At 38.5% G+C, this 25,937-nt stretch overlaps 1 protein-coding gene across 9 annotated transcripts in view; it reads right to left on the bottom strand.

Annotated features, from left to right (window-relative positions):
• LOC131536448 (uncharacterized) overlaps positions 1 to 25,937 on the bottom strand; it is a 66,265-nt gene that overhangs the window by 5,388 nt on the left and 34,940 nt on the right. For 8 of the 9 annotated variants that reach the window (XR_009269963.1, XM_058769373.1, XM_058769369.1 and 5 more), the window contains 4 exons: positions 4,176 to 4,349; positions 3,632 to 3,805; positions 2,737 to 2,910; positions 2,408 to 2,569 (listed from right to left, as the gene is read on the bottom strand). Coding sequence is in view for 8 of the 9 variants with exons in the window: in XM_058769373.1 (XP_058625356.1) it covers positions 2,408 to 2,569; positions 2,737 to 2,910; positions 3,632 to 3,805; positions 4,176 to 4,207 (542 nt within the window). In the remaining variant the exon portion in view is untranslated. Of the gene's footprint in view, positions 1 to 2,407; positions 2,570 to 2,736; positions 2,911 to 3,631; positions 3,806 to 4,175; positions 4,350 to 6,636; positions 6,758 to 25,937 lie in introns of all 9 variants that reach the window. The other variant, XM_058769374.1, reaches the window with a different exon arrangement.

The following is a 25,937-nucleotide window of genomic DNA, read 5'->3' as shown; positions in this document are numbered from 1 at the left end:
AGAGTCGGACTCATAACCCAATGGTTGTGTGTTTCAAGTCTAAGGCCGGCAGGAATTGTAGGTGGGGGGTAGTGAATGTCCAGCTCTCTCTCCACCCTCATTACCTTTACTTTACTTTATTGTTTATTTTTACAGGGACAATGTACAATTAAAAGTAATTGCACCAGAGTTAGCTAATAGCTAATTTACATCTGCTGTCCCTGTGCAGGTAATCAAATAAAATAACATACAATATTACATATACACCACATAGAACATCACAATACATATATCCAAGAATGTAAAATTAATAATAACAGTATATGAAAAAACACGGAACTTACAACACAGTCATTTAGTGGTTACAAATTTGTTCAGATAGTAGCCAGTGCTTAAGATTAGTTTTAAAAACTGTGAAACTGTCAATGCTTCGGATATTTGTAGGTAAGGAATTCCATAACCTCACTACTCTAACCGAAAACGCTGTTTGACCAAAGGCGGTTTTTCTATACTGCGGTACTAAGTCTCCGCTAGCAGATGCTCTTGTCCTACTGGCAGTCGTCCGATCTATTATTAACGATCTGGATAGATGGTGTAGTTTGCCACTATCACTGCTAGGACGTATTCATCTTGTCAAGATGAATATTGTACCTCGTCTGCTATACCTCTTCCAGATGATCCCTGTTTTGCTTCCTAGTAGAGCCTTAAGACAACTACGCAGTGCAGTTACAACTGTCATTTGGCTGAAAAAAAGGCCTAGACTTAGATACAGTTTTCTATCACTTCCTAGTAGAATGGGAGGATTGGCAGATCCCTCGTTTGAATTATATCAGCTATCAGTTAAACTTTATATTGGAATGGCATTTAGATGATCCTAATTCAACCTGGACTAGTGCAGAAGCAGCAGCTATCGGGTCTGTCCCCCTTCGGAATCTATTATATATTTCATCCACAAAATTATCAGATTTGGTCAAAGGCAATATAATTCTTAATAATATGGTTAAAGTTTGGAAGATAGCATGCAAAATAGAGGGTTATTCTGCACATCTTTCACCATTAACACCTATACACAACAACCCAGATTTCCCCGCTGGACTGAATGAAGGGCTATCAATCTGGAAGAAACAACGGATTTGTGTCATACGTGATGTGATAGAAAACGATAAGCTGATGACCTTTGACCAGATTATTGCAAAGTATAATATTGATAAGAAACACTTTTTTACTTATCACCAAATACATAGTTTTGTGTCAAAAAAATGTGTGATGTGAAATACCCTCTTGTCTAGATAATGCATCCTGGTAAATGCAGTTTAAAATATTGCACAGTTTACATATTACTCCAGTACGCAGGCACAAAATGAACCCCAATTTATCCAGCTTCTGCAATAAATGCAAGACTGCTGAGGGAACTCTCATACACTACTTTTGGGAGTGTTTTAAGGTCCAACATTTCTGGTCAGGTGTTTTCTTAGAACTGGAGAAAATTTTCTCCTGCCCTCTGCTGTTAGAACCTAAGATCTGCCTACTGGGCCTTACACAGGAACTCCCTTATGGTTTTAAAGGTACTCAGCTCTTGCAAATATTGCTACATTGTGCTCGTAAGTGTATTTTGTTGCAATGGGTAACGGACATAACCCCTTTGGTGACCCAGTGGATAAATATCGCTAAGGGACTTATCCATAACGAAGCCTATTTCACAGTGCTAAGAGATAAACCCTTCAAGTTTCATAGGATTTGGGACCCCTTTCTTAAATTTCTAGGTGTAGAGGCGGAACATATGTTATCCTTGGGAATAAAAAATCTAGCATGGAAGGATAGAGGTGAAGTTGAGTGACCCCCCTTTTTCTTAATTTCAGTTATATATTCCATGTGTAATGTCTGCGATATCCATGTCTCTGTATTTTTCTGTCTTGTCTGTACTTTGTATTATTGTTATTATTATTTAAAATGATCCCTGTAATTGCCCAAAAAAATGCAATAATAAAAAAAAAAGCCGTTTGTCCTCTATTTTAAACATGTTTGTGTTGGTCTTAGTAGAGAATTTAAAGTAAAGTGTAAAGTAAAGTGACGTGTTGCTGGTGAAAGTAAAAACACAGAGACATTGATCATGTGATGCTGGAATCTGCACTGATTTCACAGCGTTTTCTTACAATCTGACCAAATCTGTTTTCAGACTGACATGATTCACTATTACTGATGTAATTCATAAAGCTGGAATTGTTGTATAAAGCATGTACTTTTGTTATCTTTCCTTTGTGTTCAACATTTACTCAACTTTACATTTCATTCTGACACAATAACTCTCTGCTGCAGTAAAGCTTGATGATAATCTGATGATCTCCTTTCACTAATATTTGACAGCATATATTTGTTCATATCAGCAGTAACTGAAGATCTCTTTAATATCAGAGTGATGTTTACTCGCTTCAGGTAACAGTTTGAGTCTCGTAGCACATCAGTGAGCTGCTGCTTCGAGTCTCCAATCATATTGGTACTCAGATCAAGCACTTTTAGAAACTGCAGTGCTTTTGTGTTTCTCAAAGACTGAGTTAAAGAAGAAACATCTGTAATGCCACAGTAACTTAGACTAGAAAGAGACAAACAGAGGAAGAGAGATCATCTCACAAACAAATCATTAATGTGAAGAATCTGACACAAATATAATGTGAACTCAGCCTCATCATGAGATATTGAGTATAAAGTGTTTTGTAGTGATTTTAATGATTTTGATTCTTGTATGTGAATGTTACTGACTTCAGTATCTCCAGTTTACAGTCTGAATCCTTCAGTACGTCCCATAAGTGATTCACTCCTGCGTCTCCTAGTTTATTCCCGCTTAGAATCAGTTCTCTCAGGTGTGATGGGTTTGATTTCAGAGCTGAAGTCAGGATGACACCCTGTTCCTCTCTAATACTGCATCCACACAGACTGAAGACAGAAAGAGAAAAGACAATCAATCAGATCTAAGTTCCTATCGGAGTTAAACACATCATGAGTAAATGCCATTCACTGATACACAAGCAATATCATGTAAACGTATAATAATATTAACAAATAAACCAAGAGAGGAGCATTTGAGGACACTAGTTACAATTCCAAGTCTGGATGCACCCTCAGTCAACAAATAAGTGAATTTAACCAATGTAGATTAATATAGAGCATTAATGTGGAAACAATAGAAAAAAAATAAATAAATCAAAAAATTAAAGTCTACTTTTACATTTTTGATGCAAGAAAATCATCAAAGAAATCAAATAAATTATTTTAAGACATTTTAGAGTGTAGTTTACAATATCTAAATATACAAATATACTAAATATACATTTCACATAATAAAAGATTTAGTGAAAAGTGCCATTAGTTCAGTATAAATGTGACTCAGAATAATCTACTGTCATCTGTTAGACTGTTTTTATTCTGTTTTCACTTCTGTCTTGTTTCACAGCAAAGATTTGTCAGATTTCAGCGAGTTTCATGCTGTTTCTACAGATACAAACTGAATGAACTAATAGTGTTTCTGAATCTTTCTTCAGATGGAGAAACACAGAAGATGCAGCGCTAGAAATGATGTAACATGAGTCCAGCGATCTTAAACTACACAGTAAAGATTAATCAGACTGTAGCTGCTGTACAGTATAATTATACTAACTGTAGTTTCTCCAGCTTGCATTGTGTGTTCATCAGTAGATCACTGAGGTTTTTCACTCCAGAGTCTCCGAGTTTATTACTCCTCAGGTCCAGTTCTCTCAGGTGTGATGGGTTTGATTTCAGAGCTGAAGTCAGGATCAGACTCTGTTCCTCTGTAATACTGCAATCACACAGACTGAAGATAGAAGGAGAAAAGACAATCAATCAGATCTATGATGATCATCTTATTGAAGAGCTACAGCAGGCATTTATTTTCCAGTAGTCTGTTTCAAATCACACTAGTTATGTTTGCTGGAAGCTACTGTTTAGTTTTTCTTTTTAACTATTTATTTAATGTTTCTCTTCTTTATTCTCTGTTGAAAAGGCAGCTTTCTGCATGTACTCAATCAGTTCATTGTATCAAATGCTGGAGATTAAACAATTACTAACTAGATTAAAAAAAAAAAAAAAAAACACACACATACAAAATGTGACCAATAGAGTAAAAACAGTGCACTGCTATAAACAATATAACTTAAATTAAAATAAATAAACTTTAATTGTACTTCAGTTTCTCCAGCTTGCATTGTGTGTTCATCAGTAGATCACTGAGGTTTTTCACTCCAGAGTCTCCGAGTTTATTACTCCTCAGGTCCAGTTCTCTCAGGTGTGATGGGTTTGATTTCAGAGCTGAAGTCAGGATCAGACTCTGTTCCTCTGTAATACTGCAATCACACAGACTGAAGATAGAAAGAGAAAGAACAATTGTTCACACTGCCGACTTGTTGACACTTTACAATAAGATTTCATTTGTTAACATTAACTACATTAGTTTACATGAACCAATGATGTTTTTTTTTTTTTTTTGGTAACATCAAGTAATCCAGATTAAGCCAAAAGAGGGCAAGACCATAAAGAGAAATCAGAAAATTCTGTTGAACAATAAGTATAATGGCTACTTATGAAAATAGCCTACTGTATTATAATTAATACACAAAATTCTAAGGCCTATAAATGATCAATATGACCAAAACTTTGCTGGAATTTTTTTTACACAGTCTACTTCATGCCTTCTGTCCTCTGACTGATAATTCATACTTTTTTTTTTCAATTTCTAAAAGTAACTGTATATGCTACACCAAAATTAAATTTTACATTTTGTGAAAGACAAACATTAAACTGAAAGCAGTTATGAATGATTATTTTTGTCACAAAAAACCATACCAATAAGTAAACATGATCCCATTCAGCAGTCATATGTTCAAACAAAGAGATCAATATATGCACATTTATCTTTAATTTACATATTTAATATTAATAAAGACATCTGTCACTTGTTTGAATGAGTTTTCTAAAGTCTAGATGAAAATCATTATTCTCTCTCTACAGTAACTGTAAATAACTAGATAAAAGGTTTGTCAAGACAACCTTTAAGTTGGCTTGAGAAAGCTGGACCAGAAAGTTAAAAAATAAATAAATAAGTTTAAGAAGCTTTAAAAGTTTTAAGTTTGATGGTTTACAATCTGAAATAGTTTTAAGTTTAAAGTAGTTTTAAAAGCTTAAAGTTTGAATGTTTTGAAGGCAATACAATCTGTCAGAGATACTGTAGATAGATAGATCGATAGATAGATAGATTGCCTATAGAATGTCTTCATACCCTTAATTTTTTTCACATTTTGTTGTGTTGCGTTATTATGTTAAACTGTTTTAAATTACTTTTTTTCCACATAAATCTACACCCCACTCACCATAATGACAAAGCAAAAACTGGATTTATCACAACTTTTCAAATTTATTAAAAGGAAACACTGAAAAAATTACATTGCACAGACTGCAATGTCTGTGAAATGGTTTACTTTCTCAGGTTTGGCTCCAGTATATTGCATAAATGCAAAAAAAGACTAATCAGTCCCTCCAGGATTTCACAATTTTTTTTGTGTGATTTTTGCGATCAAAATGACTGATTTTGTGGTGGTAATTTCCATAAATTTGTGCCAAATTTGCAATTTCTTTTTTCTTTTAAATTATGATATCACATTTACCAAATTAACTCAAGTGAAGTCACCTTTATTTATATAGTGCTTTTAACAATACAGATTGTATCAAAGCAGCTTTACAGTGTCAAATAGGAAAATAGTGTGTCGGTAGTGCAGAAGGACAATAGTAAACACTCAATTTTCAGTTAAAGGTATTTCATTATTGAATTCAGTGATGTCATCATCCAGCTCAGTACAGTTCTAATAGTATTTGTGCAATCAAGTCGACGTTATCGCTGGAAATTCAGTGTCCCCAATAGGGCTGCACGATTAATCGCATGCGATTTTGAACCAGCTGGAGTTTATTAAACGTGCAGATTATGTATTGTGTTAGATGCACAATATTCACAAATAACAAACAAAATGCATAAAGCTGGTTTATTTTGGTCTCTTAGTCAATTCTGAAACATTTTTACTTTTAAAACAACCTTAGGACCCTTTTTCCACCTTACCTATGTAAACATTAACAAAGAAGTATTGTAGCTGTACATACTGCTTGTAAATCCAATTCATGCATTTGGTATTTTGGTCTCTTAATAAATTCTGATATATTGATATATATATTATATATTGATATATAAAAAATAGAAGGGGAAAAAATTCAATAATTAAACAACACTGACTTTACTGATCAGTGTGCACTTAATGCACTTAACATTATATGAAATTCAAGTTCAAATGGAGTTAACAAAGTTTTTGACCAGCGAATGACGGAGATGGAGTGTCATTAGAACGGCTGTAACTGTTATCTGAGGCAGCAAGTGCATCGCAATATATGCTTTCATCAACTTTTACAGGTTATATAACGTTTATTGTAGCTATATGGGCGCTTAGTTTTTCTTGTTGTTTAATACACTTGGTCAAAATCTCAAATTAAGCGCTTATGCACAGCATATTTAAAACGTACAAAAGTATATTGGCTAGACGGTAGATTGTAGATTGGCTTCTCATTTTGAAGACTATTACTGAATATAAAAATGCAGTAACCAACAAAATTAACTTCTCTATTGTTGTTCAGTTGTTGTAGAAGTAGGATGATTGTTCGGTGTGGTATTTGTCCCGCCCCTCCTCCATTGATTGGACGGCTGGGTAAAAAGTGACAGTGACAAGCGCTGCGTAATAAAATAAATAAATAAAATAAAACAGAGCAAACGAACTTGTAAAATATAATAATGGCAGTGCATCAAAATTCAGTGTCATCAGTTTGCCAAAATTTACGCACCATTTACACCTGGTAGGGAGCAGGTGTACATTTCTTTCGTACCAACTAACATTTGAAAATACGAACATTTTCATGAATTCGAAAGTTTGCGTCAGAACGGCTTTATATTTACACAAAAATTAGTTCTGCTTGTGTTTCATGAATGAGGCCTAACACATGTCAATACATACAAATCTATGTAATATTTGATCCTCATATTAGTGAAACATAAGTGATTTCTTCTTTTTCTCCCTTTTGCTTGTCGAATAGAATAACATTTGTGTGCAGTAGATCTTAATTTTAATTTTTTAGGTTGTGTTGTCCTCCTCCCTCCCTACTGTCAAGTGGTCATCAGAACCTTATTTAAAAGTAATGACTTGTGCTGGCAAAATGAGTCACAATAAGCAAATTTTCAAAATGTTTATTTTACTATTTTATTTTATTTTCAAAATGATATATGATTTGTTGGAACTGGGGCCTGTTCTTCGTACGTCGCTTATTACATCCGAGATCAAATGACACATCCAAGATGATATCATCACACTAATCATGATCTGGCTAACTCGGTTCTTCGAACACACCTGTTGTTGATGATTAGTTGTCAGTCCTCTGTCGTGTGTCATGTGTTCCCGCCTCGTTTCCTTATTTGGTTTGCTTCCTGTCCTTGCTTAGTGTGATTGTCTGTTATTCTGTTCAGGTGTGTGTCATTATCTGTGATTGTCATGTGTATTTTTATTTCCTGCCTGTTTAGTTAGTTTTTGTCTGGTCTACTCGTTACTCCCTGGTGTGCCTGTCTGTGTGTCAGCCTTGCCTTGTCTTGCCCTGCCCTGCCCTGATGTCAACATTAAAGACTGTTAATTTGAAGTTTATCCTCGTCTGCGTGTTCCTCGTTCCTCGTTCCTCCCTGCTGTGTGCACCGTGACATTAGTACGGCTGGATTGAGTTATCTGAGATAATTGCGCGTTCATGGGTTGGTTTAAAAGGGCAGATGTATCGATACTCAAAACCACGATCAGCAATGCAGCGATTGGCTGGCGGCAAGACTGCAACGTAATGACATCATATAATTAAAAAAAGACACCTGACGAAAAACTTGAAAGATTTCTGGACTTTTGTAAGGAAACTGCCAAGCAAACAAAACTGCATAAATGTTATAATAGATAAATGAAATGTGCACTGTTTTTTATTTAAATTTTTACATGATTCCCAATTATTTATATTCACGATTTCTAGTATTTGTACAGGCTTTACATTTTTATTTCAATGTAGTAATTAACAATTTAATTAATTGTATCTTTGAAACTGATTTGTTACGTAACAGCATTAATTAAAGTTTCTTAAGGGTTAAGATCAAGTTATCTGCATCTCCTGCGCTCCATCAAGCCACTCCCATAATATCTGTCACCACTGAAATTAATGCATTATCTGTATAGCATGCGTGTAAGACTCTAATACAATTATGAAGTAAATATTTTATGATGAATAAATCTTTCAGTGAGTAAAACCGTTATTAACTGTTATTATATTATTTTTAAATACATTTTTAAATGATTATTATTGTAAATTATTGTCCCTGGATCAGTAGGATACTCTTGTAATAAATTAGCAGTGGTTGGGACATATTTTAAGTATAAATTCTGCTTAAAAAGATGCAATCTAATCCTGTTTACATGAAATAAGCCTGCTTCTGAGCAGGTTTAAGCTTATGGACATGTTGCTATGACAGCAACTCCGGGATCAGCTTTGAAGAACCAAACGATCCAAGATCAAGCGAAATCGGCAACAATCAAATGCAGCTAACTGAGTTAGCGACGTACAAAGAACTGACCCCTGGACGAAAAATTACTGAGCTACACCCGTTTTAAGTCGATATAGTCAGCAAAGTAAATTCTGAGAAAAACAGAGTTAAAGTTTTCTGAAGGTTCCAAAGCAAAATCACCAAGCAACGGTGCATCTTTTCCTCCAATTCTTTTCTTAATGATCATTACAGTATTAATAATCACAATATAGCTATTTTTTATTTTCTCTTTGTTATTATAAATAAGAACAGTTCCAAAAAACAGTAGAACAAATATAATAAAGAAACAAATAGCAAATTACTTTTTCATTTTATATCTAAGCAAAAGCATTCAAGTAAGAAAAACACTTTAGTGTGTTCATTACAAATAAATTGATTATTAAAACTACAAAAGCAGTTGAATCAAGAGCAGCTATATTTTCTTTTATAGTTAGATTAAAGGGTTAGTTCACCCAAAAATGCAAGGATCCTTACATGTTCAAGGCCCAGAAAGGTACCAAAAACATTGTCAAAGTAGTGGTTCAGTCGGAATGTTATGAAGCAACGAGAATAATTTTTGAGCAAAAAAAAATAAAATAAAAATAACGACTTTATTCAACATTTAGCTTGACATACAAGTTATTTTTGTTGTTTTTTTCAGCTCAGAAAGTATTCTCGTTGCTTTATAACATTCCGACTGAACCACTGATGTCACATGGACTACTTTCACGATGTTTTTGATACCGTTTTGGGCCTTGAACGTGTTAGTATCCTTGCTGTCTATGGGAGGATCAGAAAGCTCTCTGATTAAATCCAAAACATCTTCATTTGTTTTCTGAAGATGAATGAAGGTCTTACGGGTTACACATGATTACACATGTCACACAAATGTTACACATCAGGCCCGTATTCACAAAACATTTTATCTTACCACTAAGAGTTCTCCTAAATAGCAGTAAAAGTTTTTAGCTAAGAGTTTTCTCTTAAAACCTATCCACAAAACTGCTGAGAGAAACTTTTACTAAGGAATAGAGATAAGTCTTAAGCTAAGAGTAAGGGCGGGGTTAATCTCGTTGCTATGGATCATGTCAGCATGCTTACTAATTATGCACACAGTGATTGGCTGATAGGAGAGGGGAGGGGTCTCTGTCAGAGATTTATTCATAGAAATATTGTAGAGCACGATATTATGTTGCCATATCCAAATAAATGTTTAAAAAAATAATGTTAATTGCCACATTCAAATAAAGATTTTAACATGCAGGCTAATTGTCAGTCTATTACATGTATGCATAATTAGTGAATATGCATATAAAAATGCCTTTTAATTAACAGAGTAGAATAATCATGGCTGATAGTAAGACATGCAAACGTAAAAGAAAACCAAACTGGAAGCAAGAACATCTGTTACTTCTTTCCCAACTGGTTAATGAACAGGATATAATCAAAGGAAAATTTGGAGTTGGGATAACCTCCAAATCCTAAGGTGATACCATTTTAAAGGCTCATTATCGTCAGATGTTTCTAAAATGTTTACGTTCCGAGGCAGATTGCCAGCAACAGCTATTTTAGGATAGTTGTGATTTGGTCTTAGTGACTTAGGAGTCCTCTTCACTACTCCTAACGTTCACAGATTTAGGAGCTAGTTTTAGCGCTAAAATGCTTTGTGAAATACTCTTAGAGCAAAAATTTAGGAGTCCTAAATTTAGGACTGATACGCCCACTATTTTTAAGATTTTCTCCTAAATCGGCGAGTTAGGAGCTACTTTTAGCCTTAAGATGTTTTGTGAATACGGGCCCTGATGTTTTCCCCAACAGTTGCCCAAACGTTCACTTAAAACATAACTGATTATGTCTGCGTGAATAGCACACTTAAATACTCAAATTTTGTGTATACAGTATGTGTATATTCATAGAGATCGCACAATGGCAGAAGCGCCTGTTTTGCCAGCTCGGGTCACATATTCATTTTCACCTCATTAATGCTCAGATACAAATACACAGTGACTTTCTTCCATGGTTTGGCCCTTTTTCTTTTTGAGAACTGGAATCACAAACACTAGCTATTTATTTATTTTCATTTATTTAGGGTTGAGGCTGCGCTGTCTATGCAAATAATATACACACTAATGATATGTTAATCAGACACATTAGACATATCTCTGTTCTGAAATGTACAATTCTACATGTTCTGTAGCCTTTACATAGACATTGCTGTCTTAGCCTTTAATGTATATAATATAATGAGATTTGACATTTATCTTTTAGTCAAAATTATGAAGTTACTTTATTTTGTAGGGCATTTGAAGTTCATGTAAATGTGTTGAGTAAAAACAAGCTTTCATAGCTTAAATGAACAGCTTGATTTGTGTGAGATGTGAACAAAACTGCTGTCTTTTTTCCTACAGTAGATTGGACATCTTTATTTCCATCATTGCAAGAATTATTTTTAAATTTATTGGGATAGCATCATCAACCAAAAATGCAGTTAATTTCATACAAATGTAATTCAGCCATATGCATTTTGTATTTATTTATTACATTGTCCCCCTCTATACAGTAAGTAACCATTTTAGAAATTATTATAATAGAATTGTTTCATTATTATTTTAATTTACTGCTTAGTCTTTTTTTTTTTTAAAGTGCAATTTTGTATTCCTGTTTAAAGAATGTTATTGTTCTTTTCTGTGTGTGTGTGTGTGTGTTCTTTACTGTCCTTTCCTGTCCTGTCCTATCAATACCTTTATATAAATATTTCACTCAAACTTTTATCTTGCTTCAATCTCTACCTCTCGCCCATTCTTTCTCTGCCAAACCAAAAACAAACTGGCTGCTAACCCCCAAACGCTGCTGCACTGCTTGCTGCTTTGCTTGCTTGCGACGCAATCTTACCCAAAACGCATGAACCCAAATGCAAGCTTGCTAACGCATCTTGAAAAATAAAGAGCCAGCCCAAAATTCTTGAAAGCCCAAAAACTCTTTGAAAAACCTGACTGTGAAAAACTTCAAACCCAGGTGAGAATAGTGACCTACACATTCAGAAAGAGTGAAAGAGAAATTTCCAATTTCACTACGTTGGCATATCAACTCTTTTTTAATGTACACAATCATTTGATTAACCTCACATTAATTAATTTACTGTTGACTTGTTATATATCAAATATTTAACTTTTCAGTATATCTACATAAAAGCCGTATCTGTGTTCTATTTCAAGTAAAAGTGAACATCAATATATTTATCCATTACTCAGACATATTTGCTTGATTTCCAGTATTGAAACATCACCATGCCAAGAAAAGGAAAGAGGAGTGAATCACAGAAACAAATCTACAAAACAGCTACAATCTTCATTGGGCACCAGTAACAGTAACAACTCTGTATCAGGTATGAGTGACGAAAACCCATATGTGCTGTCTGTTAAAGCGTCTCACTGTCAGACCGATGCGAGGCCGTCAGTGTACTTGTAATTCCTCAATGTTCCTAGCAGTTCATAACAAAATAAGCTACATAATTTCGATTTAATGAGGACGCTGCAGTGAGCTGCGATCTCAGAAACCCAATGCGAGGCTTTCAGTTACCCAAAAAAACAGCTCACAATTGTATGCAATCGCTGGAATATTTTATTTTAAAAGGCTCTAAAGCAAGTACAAATGCTGTTGTTGTGAGCACGTACGGACTTCACTCGCTGATCGGTGCGGTGAGAGTTCTCTTGTCTTTCACACTGTTCTCTGGCCAAACAGTCATTCTTAATGAGCCCTGACCAGGTAATAATCAGATATGTTGGTTTAGCTTGTCAGCGTGAATTAAATTTGTGTATTTATTTGTATTTTTAACCGATTTAAAAGTGAAACTAAGCGAGACTCCTCCCTCCAGTGGAGTGAATTGCTCCTGTAGAGGCGCAATTTTTCTCAGCCAATGTAAGTCTATGGGAAATTTTTCATTTTTAATAATTAATTATAAAAAAAACTGCAAGTCTGATCAGTCTAAAAAGATATAGCAACAAACGAGACATCAGGGCCCAGGTCTCTGCCGAGTTTGGGGCTTGTGGCTTTAAAGCCCTAGGAGGAGATAGGTTTGGAAATTTAACCAAGCCAACATAACGTCTTGGTTACATAGGTAACCCTCATTCCCTGCAGGAGGGAACGGAGACGTACATCGGACTGACCGACGAATAGAAATCTCGCTAGAGAGGCCAATCTGCTTCGAGTGTAACTAAAACGAGCCAATGCACATTGGCATGCAATCATATGCAGCAGCTGCTCACCTCACAGGGTGGGTATATAATGAGCAGCAGGTGCGTTGCATCTTCAGGTTTTCGCTGAGGAGCCGAACAGGTAAGGCGGCAGCATCAGTACGTCTCCGTTCCCTCCTTCAGGGAACGAGGGTTACCTATGTAACCGAGACGTTCCATTCAGTCGGTCACGTTCGACTCACGTAGGACTGACCGATGAATAGGAATCCCTACCAAAGCGCCACAAGAACTGCCCCCTTCCAGCGCTCTGTAGCAAGCCTCCTGTCTCCTGGCCTGGTGCCAGATGCTCCACCACGTCTGGCTGCCTAAGGGTGATCGGAGGACTCAACAGGGTCTGCTTTGTTGGGACTCTCTGGAGCAATAAGCACATGTAAGCGCAGCAAGCCGACACTAAGCCGGGACCTCTCTGTGCCTCTGACCTGAGGTGAGAACAGGGGAGGAGACCTGCTCGACACGAAGGCTATAGAATCTAGCGAACGTGTTAGGTGTCGCCCAGACTGCAGCTCTACAAATATCTGTCAGCGAGGCGCCACGAGCCAGCGCCCAGGAGGATGCCACGCCTCTCATAGAGTGGGCATGCAACCTGAGCGGACAGGGCACACCTTGTGCTTGGTAAGCCAAGGCGATGGCGTCCACTATCCAGTGGGCCATCCTCTGCTTGGAGACAGCCTTTCCCTTCTGCTGGCCTCCGTAATAGACAAAGAGCTGGTCTGAGGTCTTGAGGCTTTGAATTCTGTCTATGTACAGTCGCAAGGTGCGAACTGGACAGAGCAAAGCCAGGGCTGGGTCTGCCTCCTCCGGGGGCAGCGCTTGCAGGCTCACTACCTGGTCCCTGAAGGGAGTGGTAGGAACCTTGGGCAAATAGCCAGGCCGGGGTCTCAGTACCACGTGGCCGTCACCCGGCCCGAACTCTAGGCACGATTCCTCGACCAAAAATGCCTGCAGGTCCCCTACCCTCTTGATGGAGGCCAAAGCAACCAGCAACAAAGTCTGTCTATAAAGACTTTATTGCTGGATGCATTGGCCTCCATCAAGATAACCTGCAGGCTGTCGATGACTGCTGACTGCAAAGGCTCAAAGGAGCAATCTGGGTGCTCGAAGCACCAGAGCAAGGTCCCAAGAGGGTATGGAGGGGGGTCGAGGAGGAACCCCCCTAAGGAACCTGACGAACAGGTCGTGCTTACCAACAGACTTACCATCGATGTGGCCGTGGCATGCGGCAATAGCGGCAGCATGAACTTTGAGGGTGGAGGGAGACAGCCTACGCTCCAACCCTTGCTGCAAGAAGGAAAACACGACACCAATGAGAAGAACACCATTCAACGAACAGGTTCCACTTCAAGGCGTAAGCACGTCTCATAGACAGTGCACGTGTCGAAGCGATGGTGTTAAGAACCTCAGTGGGTAAGTCACCTAGAACCTCCGCGTCCCGTCCAGGGACCAGACATGGAGTTTCCAGAGCTCTGGACACGGGTGCCAAAGGGTGCCCCATCTCTGAGAAAGAAGGTCCTTCCTCAGAGGAATTCGCCAGGGAGGGGCTGTTGCGAGGAGCGTGAGTTCCAGGAACCAGGTCAATAGGGCGCAACTAACAAGACCTGCTCCTCGTCCTCCCTGACTTTGCACAAGGTCTGTGCAAGTAGGCTCACTGGGGGAAACGCATATTTGCAAAGGCCCCGGGGCCAGCTGTGCGCCAGTGCATCTGTACCGAGTGTTCCCCCAGACAGGGAGTAGAACAACTGGCAGTGAGAGGTTTCTGGCGAGGCAAACAGGTCTACCTGAGCTTCGCCGAACTCTCCCAGATCAGCTGGACCACCTGGGGATGGAGTCGCCACTCTCCCGGCAGCGCAGCTTGTGAGAGCTCGGCGGACAAACGGTTGAGCACACCAGGGACATGAATGGCGCGAAGCGACCTCAGATGCTTCTGACTCCAAAGGAGGAGATGGCGGGCGAGTTGCGACATGCGACGGGAGCACAGACCCCTTGACGGTTGATGTACACAACGGTCGCAGTGTTGTCCATACGGACCAGCACATGCTTGCCCCGTAGCGGCCCTTTCAGGTGGCTCAGGGCAAGGCGTACTGCTAGCAACTGCTAGAGGCAGTTGATGTGCCAATGCAGTTGGGGGCCCGTCCACACCCCTGACACTGCATGCCCGTTGTACGTGGCACCCCAGCTGGTGGCAGAGGCATCCGTGAAGACCATAGCGTGCCGGGACACCTGTTCTAGGGGCACTCCTGCCCGAAGAAACAAGGGGTCTGACCACGGGCTGAAGGCTTGGCGGCATTCCAGAGTGATTGCCACTCGGTACGTGCTGCATTGCCACGCCCATCTCGGGACTCGGCCGTGAAGCCAGTGCTGAAGCGGTCTCATATGAAGCAAACCGAGCGTGGTTACTGCCGCTGCAGCAGCCATATGCCCCAGGAGCCTCTGAAAAAGTATCAGTGGGACTGCTGTCCTGCCCTTGAATGTATTCAGGCAGTTCAACACCGACTGAACACGTTTTTTTTCCGGATTCCACATGAGCCCGACCCTTTTGGCGGCCCAGGAAAGCATAGCCATCATTTCCGGATCCTTATCGGGCACAGCTACCGTACCCGAAGGAGGCAACTGCGCTGACACATCATCGCCAGAAAAGTCTGACTCACCCTCCAATGCAGCTATCGACATCTGGTCATCGGGAGGAGCACCGAAGGATACGGATGGTGCACACCTTTGAGATGGCCCACCGCGCTCCCCCGGCAGCTCTACTGGCTGCGGAGTGCAGGAGGAGCGAGGGTTCCTAGGGGGTTGGTTCCCCGAAGGAAGCGCGCTCACTGTAATCCTCAGATCACCAGTGCCATCACTTGCAGCAACCCTCTGAGGAGGATTGGAATGAGGCAGCGGCACTGGGACTCTGCCCCTTTGCAGGAACTGGAGTCTCAACCGCAACTCCGAGATGGTCATCTTCCCACAATGGGTACATGACTCATCCACAAACGCTGCGTCAGCGTGCGCTAAGCCCAGACACACGATGCAGCGCTCATGACCATCCCCCGGTGCCAGGTAACGACCGCATTCAGAAACACACAAGTAGAATGTCATCTTTAAAAAGACGCAAGCTCTACTTGTGTAAGCTCTTTTAGGGACTTTGCTCTTTTAATCAGTGCTGAAGCACGCAGGGGAAAGGCCGCGCCAACACAGACAGGGATTGTGCAGCCTGACATGTGCTCTCTCTCTCTCGTAGATGACTCTCTCTAACCAGCTGTAAAAACAGCTTTTACGCTCTCTTTAAAGTGCACCGTTTACCAGCCGTGAGAACGGCCTTTGCAGCTCTTTCTGCTCAAAAAAGGCAAAACAAAAGAAGAAAAGGAAAAACAGAGAATTTGACCCCGCTGCTGTGCTGCACTTCACATACAAAAGAGATCATCCTGCAGAGACTCTTTTAGACCACTTCCAGCAGAGAATAACTGTTTGGCTCCGAAACGAAAAGCTGAAGATGCAACGCACCTGCTGCTCTTTAAATGTTGGCTTGGCAAGCCTTCATGAGTGGCCTTGGGGCAAAAGAGGCAGAGTACTTGTTTGTCCGGCGTTCTTTAGCTGCTCTGCTGCAAAAAAAACTGCAACAATTATAGTTTTCAGAATATTTTTCTATGGACCCTTGCTATTTTCTATTCTAATAAAAAAGCCTACTAGGCTATGACAACAGCTTCAACAGAGTTGGCTAGCTGGATGCGAAATAAGTAATGCCTTTTATTGTTTTCCCTGTTTACTATTTCAAAGTCCTGTCACTGAAGCGTTGTGGGAGAAGACACAGAAGGTAACTGAAACAATGCGGTTTAACTCAAGGTGATCATCTGGGTCCAAGCACAATGGTTTGTGTAGATGATGAAAAGAGACATGTCCATTGTGTAACTGCAAGTAAATTATGAGTCCTTATGGGAGTACAACTAAAAATCAAGTCAAAAATCTTGGGGTGATTCTAGAGACAGACCTTAGTTTTAGTAGTCATGTCAAAGCAGTAACTAAATCAGCATACTATCATCTCAAAAACATTGCAAGAATTAGATGTTTTGTTTCCAGTCAAGACTTGGAGAAACTTGTTCATGCCTTTATCACCAGTGGATTATTGTAATGGTCTCCTCACCGGCCTTCCAAACGAGACCATTAGACAGCTGCAGCTCATCCAGAACACTGCTGCCAGGATTCTGACTAGAACCAGAAAATCTGAGCATATCACACCAGTCCTCAGGTCCTTACACTGGATTCCAGTTACATTTAGGATTGATTTTAAAGTACTTTTACTCGTTTATAAGTCACTCAATGGCCTAGGACCTAAATACATTGCTGATATTCTCACTGAATATAAACCTAAAAGACCACTCAGATCATTAGGATCGAGTCAGTTAGAAACACCAAGGGTTCACATAAAACAAGGGGAGTCCGCTTTTAGCTATTATGCTGCCTGCAGTTGGAACCAGCTTCCAGAAGAGATCAGGGTTCCGTATTCATGAAAAATCTTAGTGCTAAGAGTTGCTCCTAGTAACAAAATTCTAAGAAAATTCTTAGAAATGTGGGTGTTTCCTCTTAAAATGAAAGAAAAGATCCTAGTAAAGAAAAAAGTAATTCAGAAAGCATCTTAACCCTTAAAAGAGGTCTTAAGGTCCAAAATTGTTAGGAGTACGGACGAGGACTTTTAAGGGGCTTAAGAATTTCTTTAGCAGTGGAGAAAATGGATGAAACTTGAAGAGGGAGAAGAAATGTGTTGCACACAATGCATGACGGCGAGTTAATAAGATGCTACACATTAGATCATGCAGGGATCATGTTTGTGACCAATCTTATTAAAGACATGCTAACACCTCCGACACCGCGCTGAAATGCCATAACGCCAAAAATGGACGTAATCACCACATTAACATATTTGGCAACTGGAAAAATGCAACTATGCAGCAGTGATGATTTGGGTCTGTTACAGCACGTATTATGTCGCTGTTCATTTCCTATAAAATACGTTAAGTATGACAGCATGGTAAATTAAAAAAAAGAATATACAGTATATACATATATAATGTGTGTGTGTGTGTGAGAGAGAGAGAGTATGGTAAAACAGGAAAAAATACGCCTGTAATTTCAAAGTGAAGGCTTATAATAAACCCTACTCTTAAAAGCAATCTTTTATTTCCTTCTTGGACAACCAACCAATCACAGTCTTCAAAAGACTGTGTCATAGCTAGCAACGGGGTCAGCCCCACCTCCTCACTAAGATAAATGTTTTTGTTTTTCCTCGCTCAGAGTTGCTCTCAGATTGGTCCTGAATCACTTTTAAGCTAACACTCCTAGTTAAGCTAAATTAGGAGCTCTCTGAAAGGATTCTTAGAATCTTTAGAATACGGGCCCGGATGTGCTAAAACATTAGCCACATTTAAATCCCGACTCAAAACTCATCTGTTTAGCTGTGCATTTGTTGAATGAGCGCTGTGCTATGTCCGAACTGACTGCACTGTATTTTATGTATAATCATTTTCTCTTAATTGTTTTAAATTCATTTTAAATCAATTTCTATATCATTTTAAAATTCCTTGTTTTTATTATTATTTTTAATTCCTTGTTTTTATTGCTGTGATTATTATTTTAATGATTATTTCATTTTCTTTTATGTAAAGCACTTTGAATTACCACTGTGTATGAAATGTGCTATATAAATAAACTTTCCTCGCCTTACTATTATATGCAAAATATGAAAATAGATAACTAATATAGTGTTCCTTGGACGTACATTCAGTTATGTGTTATAACTTGAGAAATATATTGTCAATACCATTAAAATAAGAAAAAAAAAGTAACGGTATTTAGAAGATTCCAGTTTTTGCATACTATATTGGGCTTTATTAAAGTTTATGGAAATATAATGAATTTATATGCATTTTTTATTTAGTCACTTAAATGAAATATTTTCAAAGTCTTTGAACAGATCTTGAAGGATTTGCTATCCTGTGGCTCCCTCGTGTGGACAACATTAGCATTATGGCATTCATCTCAGAACAACATTAAGATGAAATGGCCAACATTTTTTGAATGATGTTTAATGATTAGATTAGATTAGATTAGATTAGCTTTAAGAGTTCAATTTTCGATTTACATTTTTAAGCAGTGATGATTAATTATTATGTGACTTTTTAAATGGTTATTTAAAAATTATAATATATAAACAATATAATGTTGACAAAAGTACAACAGTTGTTGTTTTGATAATATTTCGTATAGACACTTGTTATTTTGTATTGTAAGGTTTTTATGACAACAAAAACGGTCATTGATAAAAATTAAACACTAATTTCATTCATATTGTTTTTCAATAGGTCAAGCACCTTTTCATAAATATGGCTGTTTCCGAGGGTTTTTTAAATGCATTTGAATTATAATTAACATGACAATGTCTACAAAATGGCAACTAATCGCTCAAAAGTCGAAAAATTCCTGTTTATTTTTTACATCTGTCAATCTGAGGCGTTGCTGGGTTGCGTGCATTTTGCTTGACCGACTGATATTCCACAGTCTGTTCGAAAATCTAGGCTCTCGAGCCATATATGGTTCTTTCAGTGAATAGATTGACGGAGGAAAAAAATAAACCAAACAATATTTGAAACTTTTTTTAATCAATAATCAAAGCTAGTGTGTCGATTTAATAACAAATCCATAGATTATATTTTAGAATAGGCCTATTACATAATTCATCAATGCCCGTTTGTTATGTACAGTATCTCACAGAAGTGAGTACAATCCTCACATTTTTGTAAACATTTTATTACATCTTTTCATGTGACAACACTGAAGAAATGACACTTTGCTACAAAGTAAAGTAATGAGTGTACAGCTTGTATAACAGTGTAAATTTGCTGTCCCCTCAAAATAACTCAACACAGAGCCACTAATGTCTAAACCACTGGCCACAAAAGTGAGTACACCCCTAAGTGAAAAAAAAAAAGTCCAAATTGGGCCCAAAGTGTCAATATTTTGTGTGGCCACCATTATTTTCCAGCACTGCCTTAACCCTCTTGGGCATGGAGCATCACTGGTCATAACCTAGATATATAGGCCATAACCTCCATATAGCTAAAACTGTAAATTCTACAAAATCCTTGCTACAAGTATGGTAGAACCATCACTTCTACCACAAAAGACTGCTTTGTAAATAATCTTTCTGATTTATCTCAATTCCTCAGCATATCCAACAGCACAGAAAAACTTGATGTAACAGAACTCTCTCTTTTCTAGCACTTTAGATACGGTTGATCCTTTACGCTTAAGGAAGATTAAGGATAAGAGTCCAACACCGTGGTATAATGAGCACACTCGCGCCCTAAAGAGAACTGCCTGGAAAATGGAGTGCAGCTGGAGGAAAACTAAACTAGAGGCATTTCGTATTGCTTGGCGGGAAAGTACTGGGAAAGTATCCTACAGAAAAGCATTAAAAACTGCTAGATCTGATTACTTTTCGTCTCTTCTAGAAGAAAACAAACATTTATTCTTATATTTATTCAATACAGTGGCTAAATTAACAAAAAATAAAAGTATCAGCAGGTGTTGACACTTCCCAACAGCACAGCAGTAATGACTTTATGAACTATTTTACTTCCAAGATCGATACTATCAGAGATAAAATGGTAACCATTAGGGGTGTGCAGCAGAGCCATTATTTGTATCTGTATCTGTATTCGGATAGATCCGGAAGTGGGCGTGGCTTAAACTGGAAGGTCGTCAAATTACATGAAAATACCATTTTAAATGCAAATCTGTTCAGTTCGTAGTTTTCATTTAACAAATATGCCTTGTATAAACTTACTTTATTCTTCTTATTTTCCAGTGAAACTTTGTGTACAAATTTGACAAGAGACAAACATCCACAATCTTCAATAAGAGCACTAGTAGAAAAAAAGTTGAAATGGACAGAAAGTGTTCAGTAGCCTACTCATAGCAGAATGACAATAAAGCTTGCTTGAACTTTAAGTAACTTAGATCATGTGTTGCGGGAGTCTGTGATCATTTACGAGTATTTTATCAACAGAGCGCAACAAATCATTTGGACCCTCCAAAAGCCTTGATCAAACATCGCTTTTCTTCGTCTTGTATTCAGGAAAAGGGCTAATGTAATGCGTTTTTACAGTTGGATTTCGAAAAAGTTTGAAGTTAGGACCGTTTTTAGGATATTTTTGTCGAATTGATATAATTCCAGACAAAGCTTTGATTTCTGAGAGACGCGCATAGACCCCAATGTGGCTATTGATTTGCACTCATTTCATTCATATAGGCTATAGTTTACACTCATTCACTTTACACATCCAGGCCCATAGCAAGCGATGAGGTTCAGACCTCTGTAAATGTTTCATGTTCAAAAATAAAATTTGAAAACATATGAAAAATGTTTTAAAATCATGTCGCTGAATAAATTAACTTGGCTGACTCACAGAAGCTGCGAAACGCAGGAGTGAAGGAGCATGGCGCAAGTGCAGCCTCCGCTCTATGTTGCCGGATCTAGTTATTATAAGCGTTGCTGGACTTGTTTTAATACTTAATGTAACAGCGTTAATAAAGTAATTAGGGCATTAATAAAGTGGGAAGATGAAGGTTGAGGTTAGAGATTCTGTATCCTATTTGCAAAATACAAGATTTAAACTTATTTTGGCCATTTTTCAGGGGATTGGTTTGTGTTTGTTTTTTGTAGCAATATCTGGCAACACTGCTTCGCCACACTGACAGGCAGCAATCAAAAAAGGAGCGTGCGGATAGCTTATTGCTGAGGAGACCACATTCGTTAGACAAGCACAATGATCACCATGATATTATTTGTACGAAACTGTGTCAAATGCTATTGTCACGAATCTGGTCTGTGAACTTCCATTCACTCACCACCAGAGGTCACTCACTCACCACAGCATTCATTGCACTGATCACATTACTGTTGCACTTCACCATCTACTACATTTCCCATCATCCATCGCACAGATCACACAGCTGTCACAGATTACACATTGCACTGATTACACAGCTAAAACCCATTGGACACTCTTTATAAGCCTTGGACTTTCTCTCCCTCTCTGCTGAGTATTGTATGCATTATCGCTGCCCTACAGAGCCCTGTTAGTTTCCCTAGTCTTGCCTGTTTTGGATTGTGTTTTCCCCTGCCTGGACTCTTGCTTACGTTTTGGATTACCTCTCTTGTCTAGCCCCTTTTGATACTGTTCGCTGTCGTATGACCCATGCCTGTTTTTGATAACTCTGTGCATTGCCTATTATATACTTGTCTGCCATTGATCGACCCTGCCTGTTATTACCACGTCTCTTGTCAATAAAGCTTGCATATGGATCCGTACGTCTCACGTCTCGTCAGCCCCGTTACAGCTATCAAAGCAGTACTAGCCATTATTATTGCACAAATCTTAACAACCGCAGACCTCACTAATGTAGTGCTGTTCCAGCAAACATGTGATTGTGAATGCCGAATATTTTTTCTGTTATTCAGATAAATTCGTTATTCATTTTGAAGCAATTATCCGTGCCTTTCCGAATATGGTATTCGGCTTTGGGCACATCCCTAGTAACCATACAGCCGTCAGCTACAGTATCGCATCGGATAGTGCACTATAGATCCCCTGAAGAACAATTCCACTCATTCTCTACTATAGGAGAGGAAGAATTGTATAAACTTGTTAAATCATCTAAACCAACAACATGTATGTTAGACCCTATTCCATCTAAACTACTAAAAGAGGTGCTTCCAGAAGTCAAAGATCCTCTATTGGCTATTATTAATTCGTCATTGTCATTAGGATATGTTCCCAAAACCTTCAAACTGGCTGTTATTAAGCCTCTCATTAAAAAAAACACAACTTGACCCCAAAGATCTAGTTAATTATAGACCGATCTCGAATCTCCCTTTTCTGTCAAAGATACTAGAAAAGGAAGTATCCTCACAATTATATTCCTTCTTAGAGAAAAATGGTATCTGTGAGGATTTCCAGTCAGGATTTAGACCGTATCATAGTACTGAGACTGCTCTCATTAGAGTTACAAATGACCTGCTTCTATCATCTGATCGTGGTTGTATCTCTTTATTAGCACTAGTGGATCTTAGCGCTGCGTTCAACACTATCTACCACAACATTCTTTTGAATAGACTAGAAAACTTTGCCAGTAGTGGAAGTGCATTAGCATGGTTCATCGTACTTATCTGACTGCCATCAGTTCGTAGCAGTGAATGAAGAGGTATCATATCGATCACAAGTGCAGTATGGAGTACCTCAAGGCTCAGTACTACGGCTGTTACTTTTCACGCTTTACATGTTACCCTTAGGAAATATCATCAGGAAACACGGGGTTAGCTTTCACTGTTATGCTGATGATACTCAGCTCTATATTTCTTCGCACCCCGGTGAAACACACCAAATTGAGAAACTAACGGAATGCATAGTCGATATAAAAAAACTGGATGACGAGTAATTTCTTACTGCTAAATTCTGAAAAAAAAACACAGGTGTTAATTATCGGACCTAAAACCCCCACATGTAATAACTTCGAACACTGTCTAACACTTGACGGCTGCTCTGTAAATTCTTCGTCATCAGTTAGAAACCTAGGTGTGCTATTTGATAGCAATCTTTCCTTTGAAAGCCATGTTTCTAGCATTTGTAAAACTGCATTTTTTCATCTTAAAAATATATCTAAATTGAGACCAATGCTCTCAACGTCAAATGCAGAAATGTTAATTCATGCATTTATGACCTCAAGGTTAGATTATTGTAATGCTTTATTGGGTGGTTGTTCTGCACGTTTAATAAACAAACTACAGTTGGTCCAAAATGCAGCAGCTAGAGTTTTTACTAAAACCAGGAAATATGACCATATTAGCCCGGTTCTATCAACACTGCACTGGCTCCCTACTAAACATCGTATAGATTTTAAAATCTTGTTAATTACTTATAAAGCCCTGAATGGTTTAGCTCCTCAGTACTTGAGCGAGCTCTTATCACACTATAGTCCTCCACGTCCGCTGCGTTCTCAAAACTCTGGCCATTTGATAATACCTAGAATATCAAAATCAACTGCGGGCGACAGATCCTTTTCCTATTTAGCGCCCAAACTCTGAAACAATCTACCTAACACTGTTCGGGAGGCAGACACACTCTGTCAGTTTAAATCTAGATTAAAGTCCCATCTCTTTAACCTGGCTTACACATAATACAGTAATACGCTTCTAATATTCAAATCCGTAAAGGATTGTTAGGCTGCATTAATTAGGTCAACCAGAACCGGGGAACACTTCCCATAACACACGATGTACTTGTTACATCGTAAGAAGAATGGCATCTATGCTAATATTAGTCTGTTTCTTTCTTATTCCGAGATCACCGTTGCCACCCGATCCAGTCCGTATCCAGATCAGATGGTGGATCAGCACCTAGAGACGACCTCTACAGTCCTGAACGTCAGCGGAAACCAGGACACCTAGATGAACCCCAGAGACAGATCCCCAGTGAAGACCTCGTCTCCTAGACAGCCATCGGGACAAGACCACGGGAACCAAATGAGTCCTTTACACAATCTGACTTTGCTGCAGTTGGAATTGAATTGCTGGTTCGTCTGGCCAGAGGAGAACTGGCCCCCTGACTGAGCCTGGTTTCTCCCAAGGTTTTTTTTCTCCATTCTGTCACAGAGGGAGCTTGCTTAGTTGGGGAAACTTAATTTCCAGCGATATTGTCTACATGATTGCACAGATACTATTTAAACTGAACTGAGCTGGACGATGATATCACTGAATTCAATAATGAAATGCCTTTAACTGAAAATTGAGTGTTTAATCTTGTCATTTTACATTATTGATACTATTTTCCTATTCTGATATTGGAAAGTTGCTTTGACACAATCTGTATTGTTAAAAGCGCTATATAAATAAATAAAGGTGACTTGACTATTTCCTGATCTCTGCCAGCCCTGAAGATTATAGCCTGCCTTGGTTCTCTTTAGTCTTGTCGTTTTGCATTCTGTTCGCTCCTGCTTGGATTAGTGCTCACGTTATCGGACTACCCATCTTGTCAAGCTCTCTGGATATAGACCCTTTTTCTGTTAGTAAACAATGTGACGTTTTTCTGTGGGCGGGGCTTAGCTGGAGGCAGAAAGATTCCACTGACCGCTTCACTAACGTTAGCTATGAAGTTTGGTTACCTTGTTTTTTAACAATGGCTGGAGAAAATCCGATTTTACCTGCATATGTAAGGTCACTCACTGTGCAGGACCATGATTGTTATTTAAATAAGTTAACTTCAACGGACAAAGTCAGATTGGCCGACCCTATGCTCATGAATGGACGATCTGACAGGATTACCTCCGATTGAGTGACTCGAGTCGCATATAACCTTAGAGAAACCTAACGAGTAGTAAAGAGAAACTCACCTGTGTCTATCTAGTCATGAAGATGTATATTTCAACTTCAGCAGGCTATTTTTACAGCTAACGTCATGTGAGAGTGAACTGGGCCAAAATACAAAAAGTTAAACATTCAATGTGATGATATATTATTTGAAGATGTATGTATCATGGCCAAATAGTTATTTTAAAGTATATACATCCTGTAAATTGTGTAAGTTAAGTTTACAATACTTTACATACAGTACATTTAAAGGAAGATGTGAATAGTTTCTAGAAATAAAAATTCCAGAAATTAATTTTGAACTTTCTGTATTTTATTTTTTCTTACTAAGTTCTTAGAAAGTCCAGCCACTATCAATCACAACAATGTATATTACAGATGATTAAGCATATACATCGTCAGTTTGTTGTTTTACACACATGCACACAGACATTATTTCATAGTTGTGAGATACATAAGAAATCTTTAGACACGTAACACAAACCATAATCCATAACAATAAAAGTCAATACTTTATTTAACCTTTTCTGATAAGAAGTGTGTGCTGCAAACGCGAGCATTTCTGACGATAGTTTCTGTCCAGTCCGCTCGTTTTATCTCGTTTAAACAGCTGTCGTCGGTTTTTTTGTCTGGGAGTGGCAGCAGGTATGCGTTAAAA

Source organism: Onychostoma macrolepis, chromosome 03 (assembly GCF_012432095.1).
Source record: "Onychostoma macrolepis isolate SWU-2019 chromosome 03, ASM1243209v1, whole genome shotgun sequence".
NCBI classification, from domain to species: domain Eukaryota; kingdom Metazoa; phylum Chordata; class Actinopteri; order Cypriniformes; family Cyprinidae; genus Onychostoma; species Onychostoma macrolepis.
Note: the sequence above shows the minus strand (reverse complement) of the source record. Positions and strands in the feature narration are given on the sequence as shown.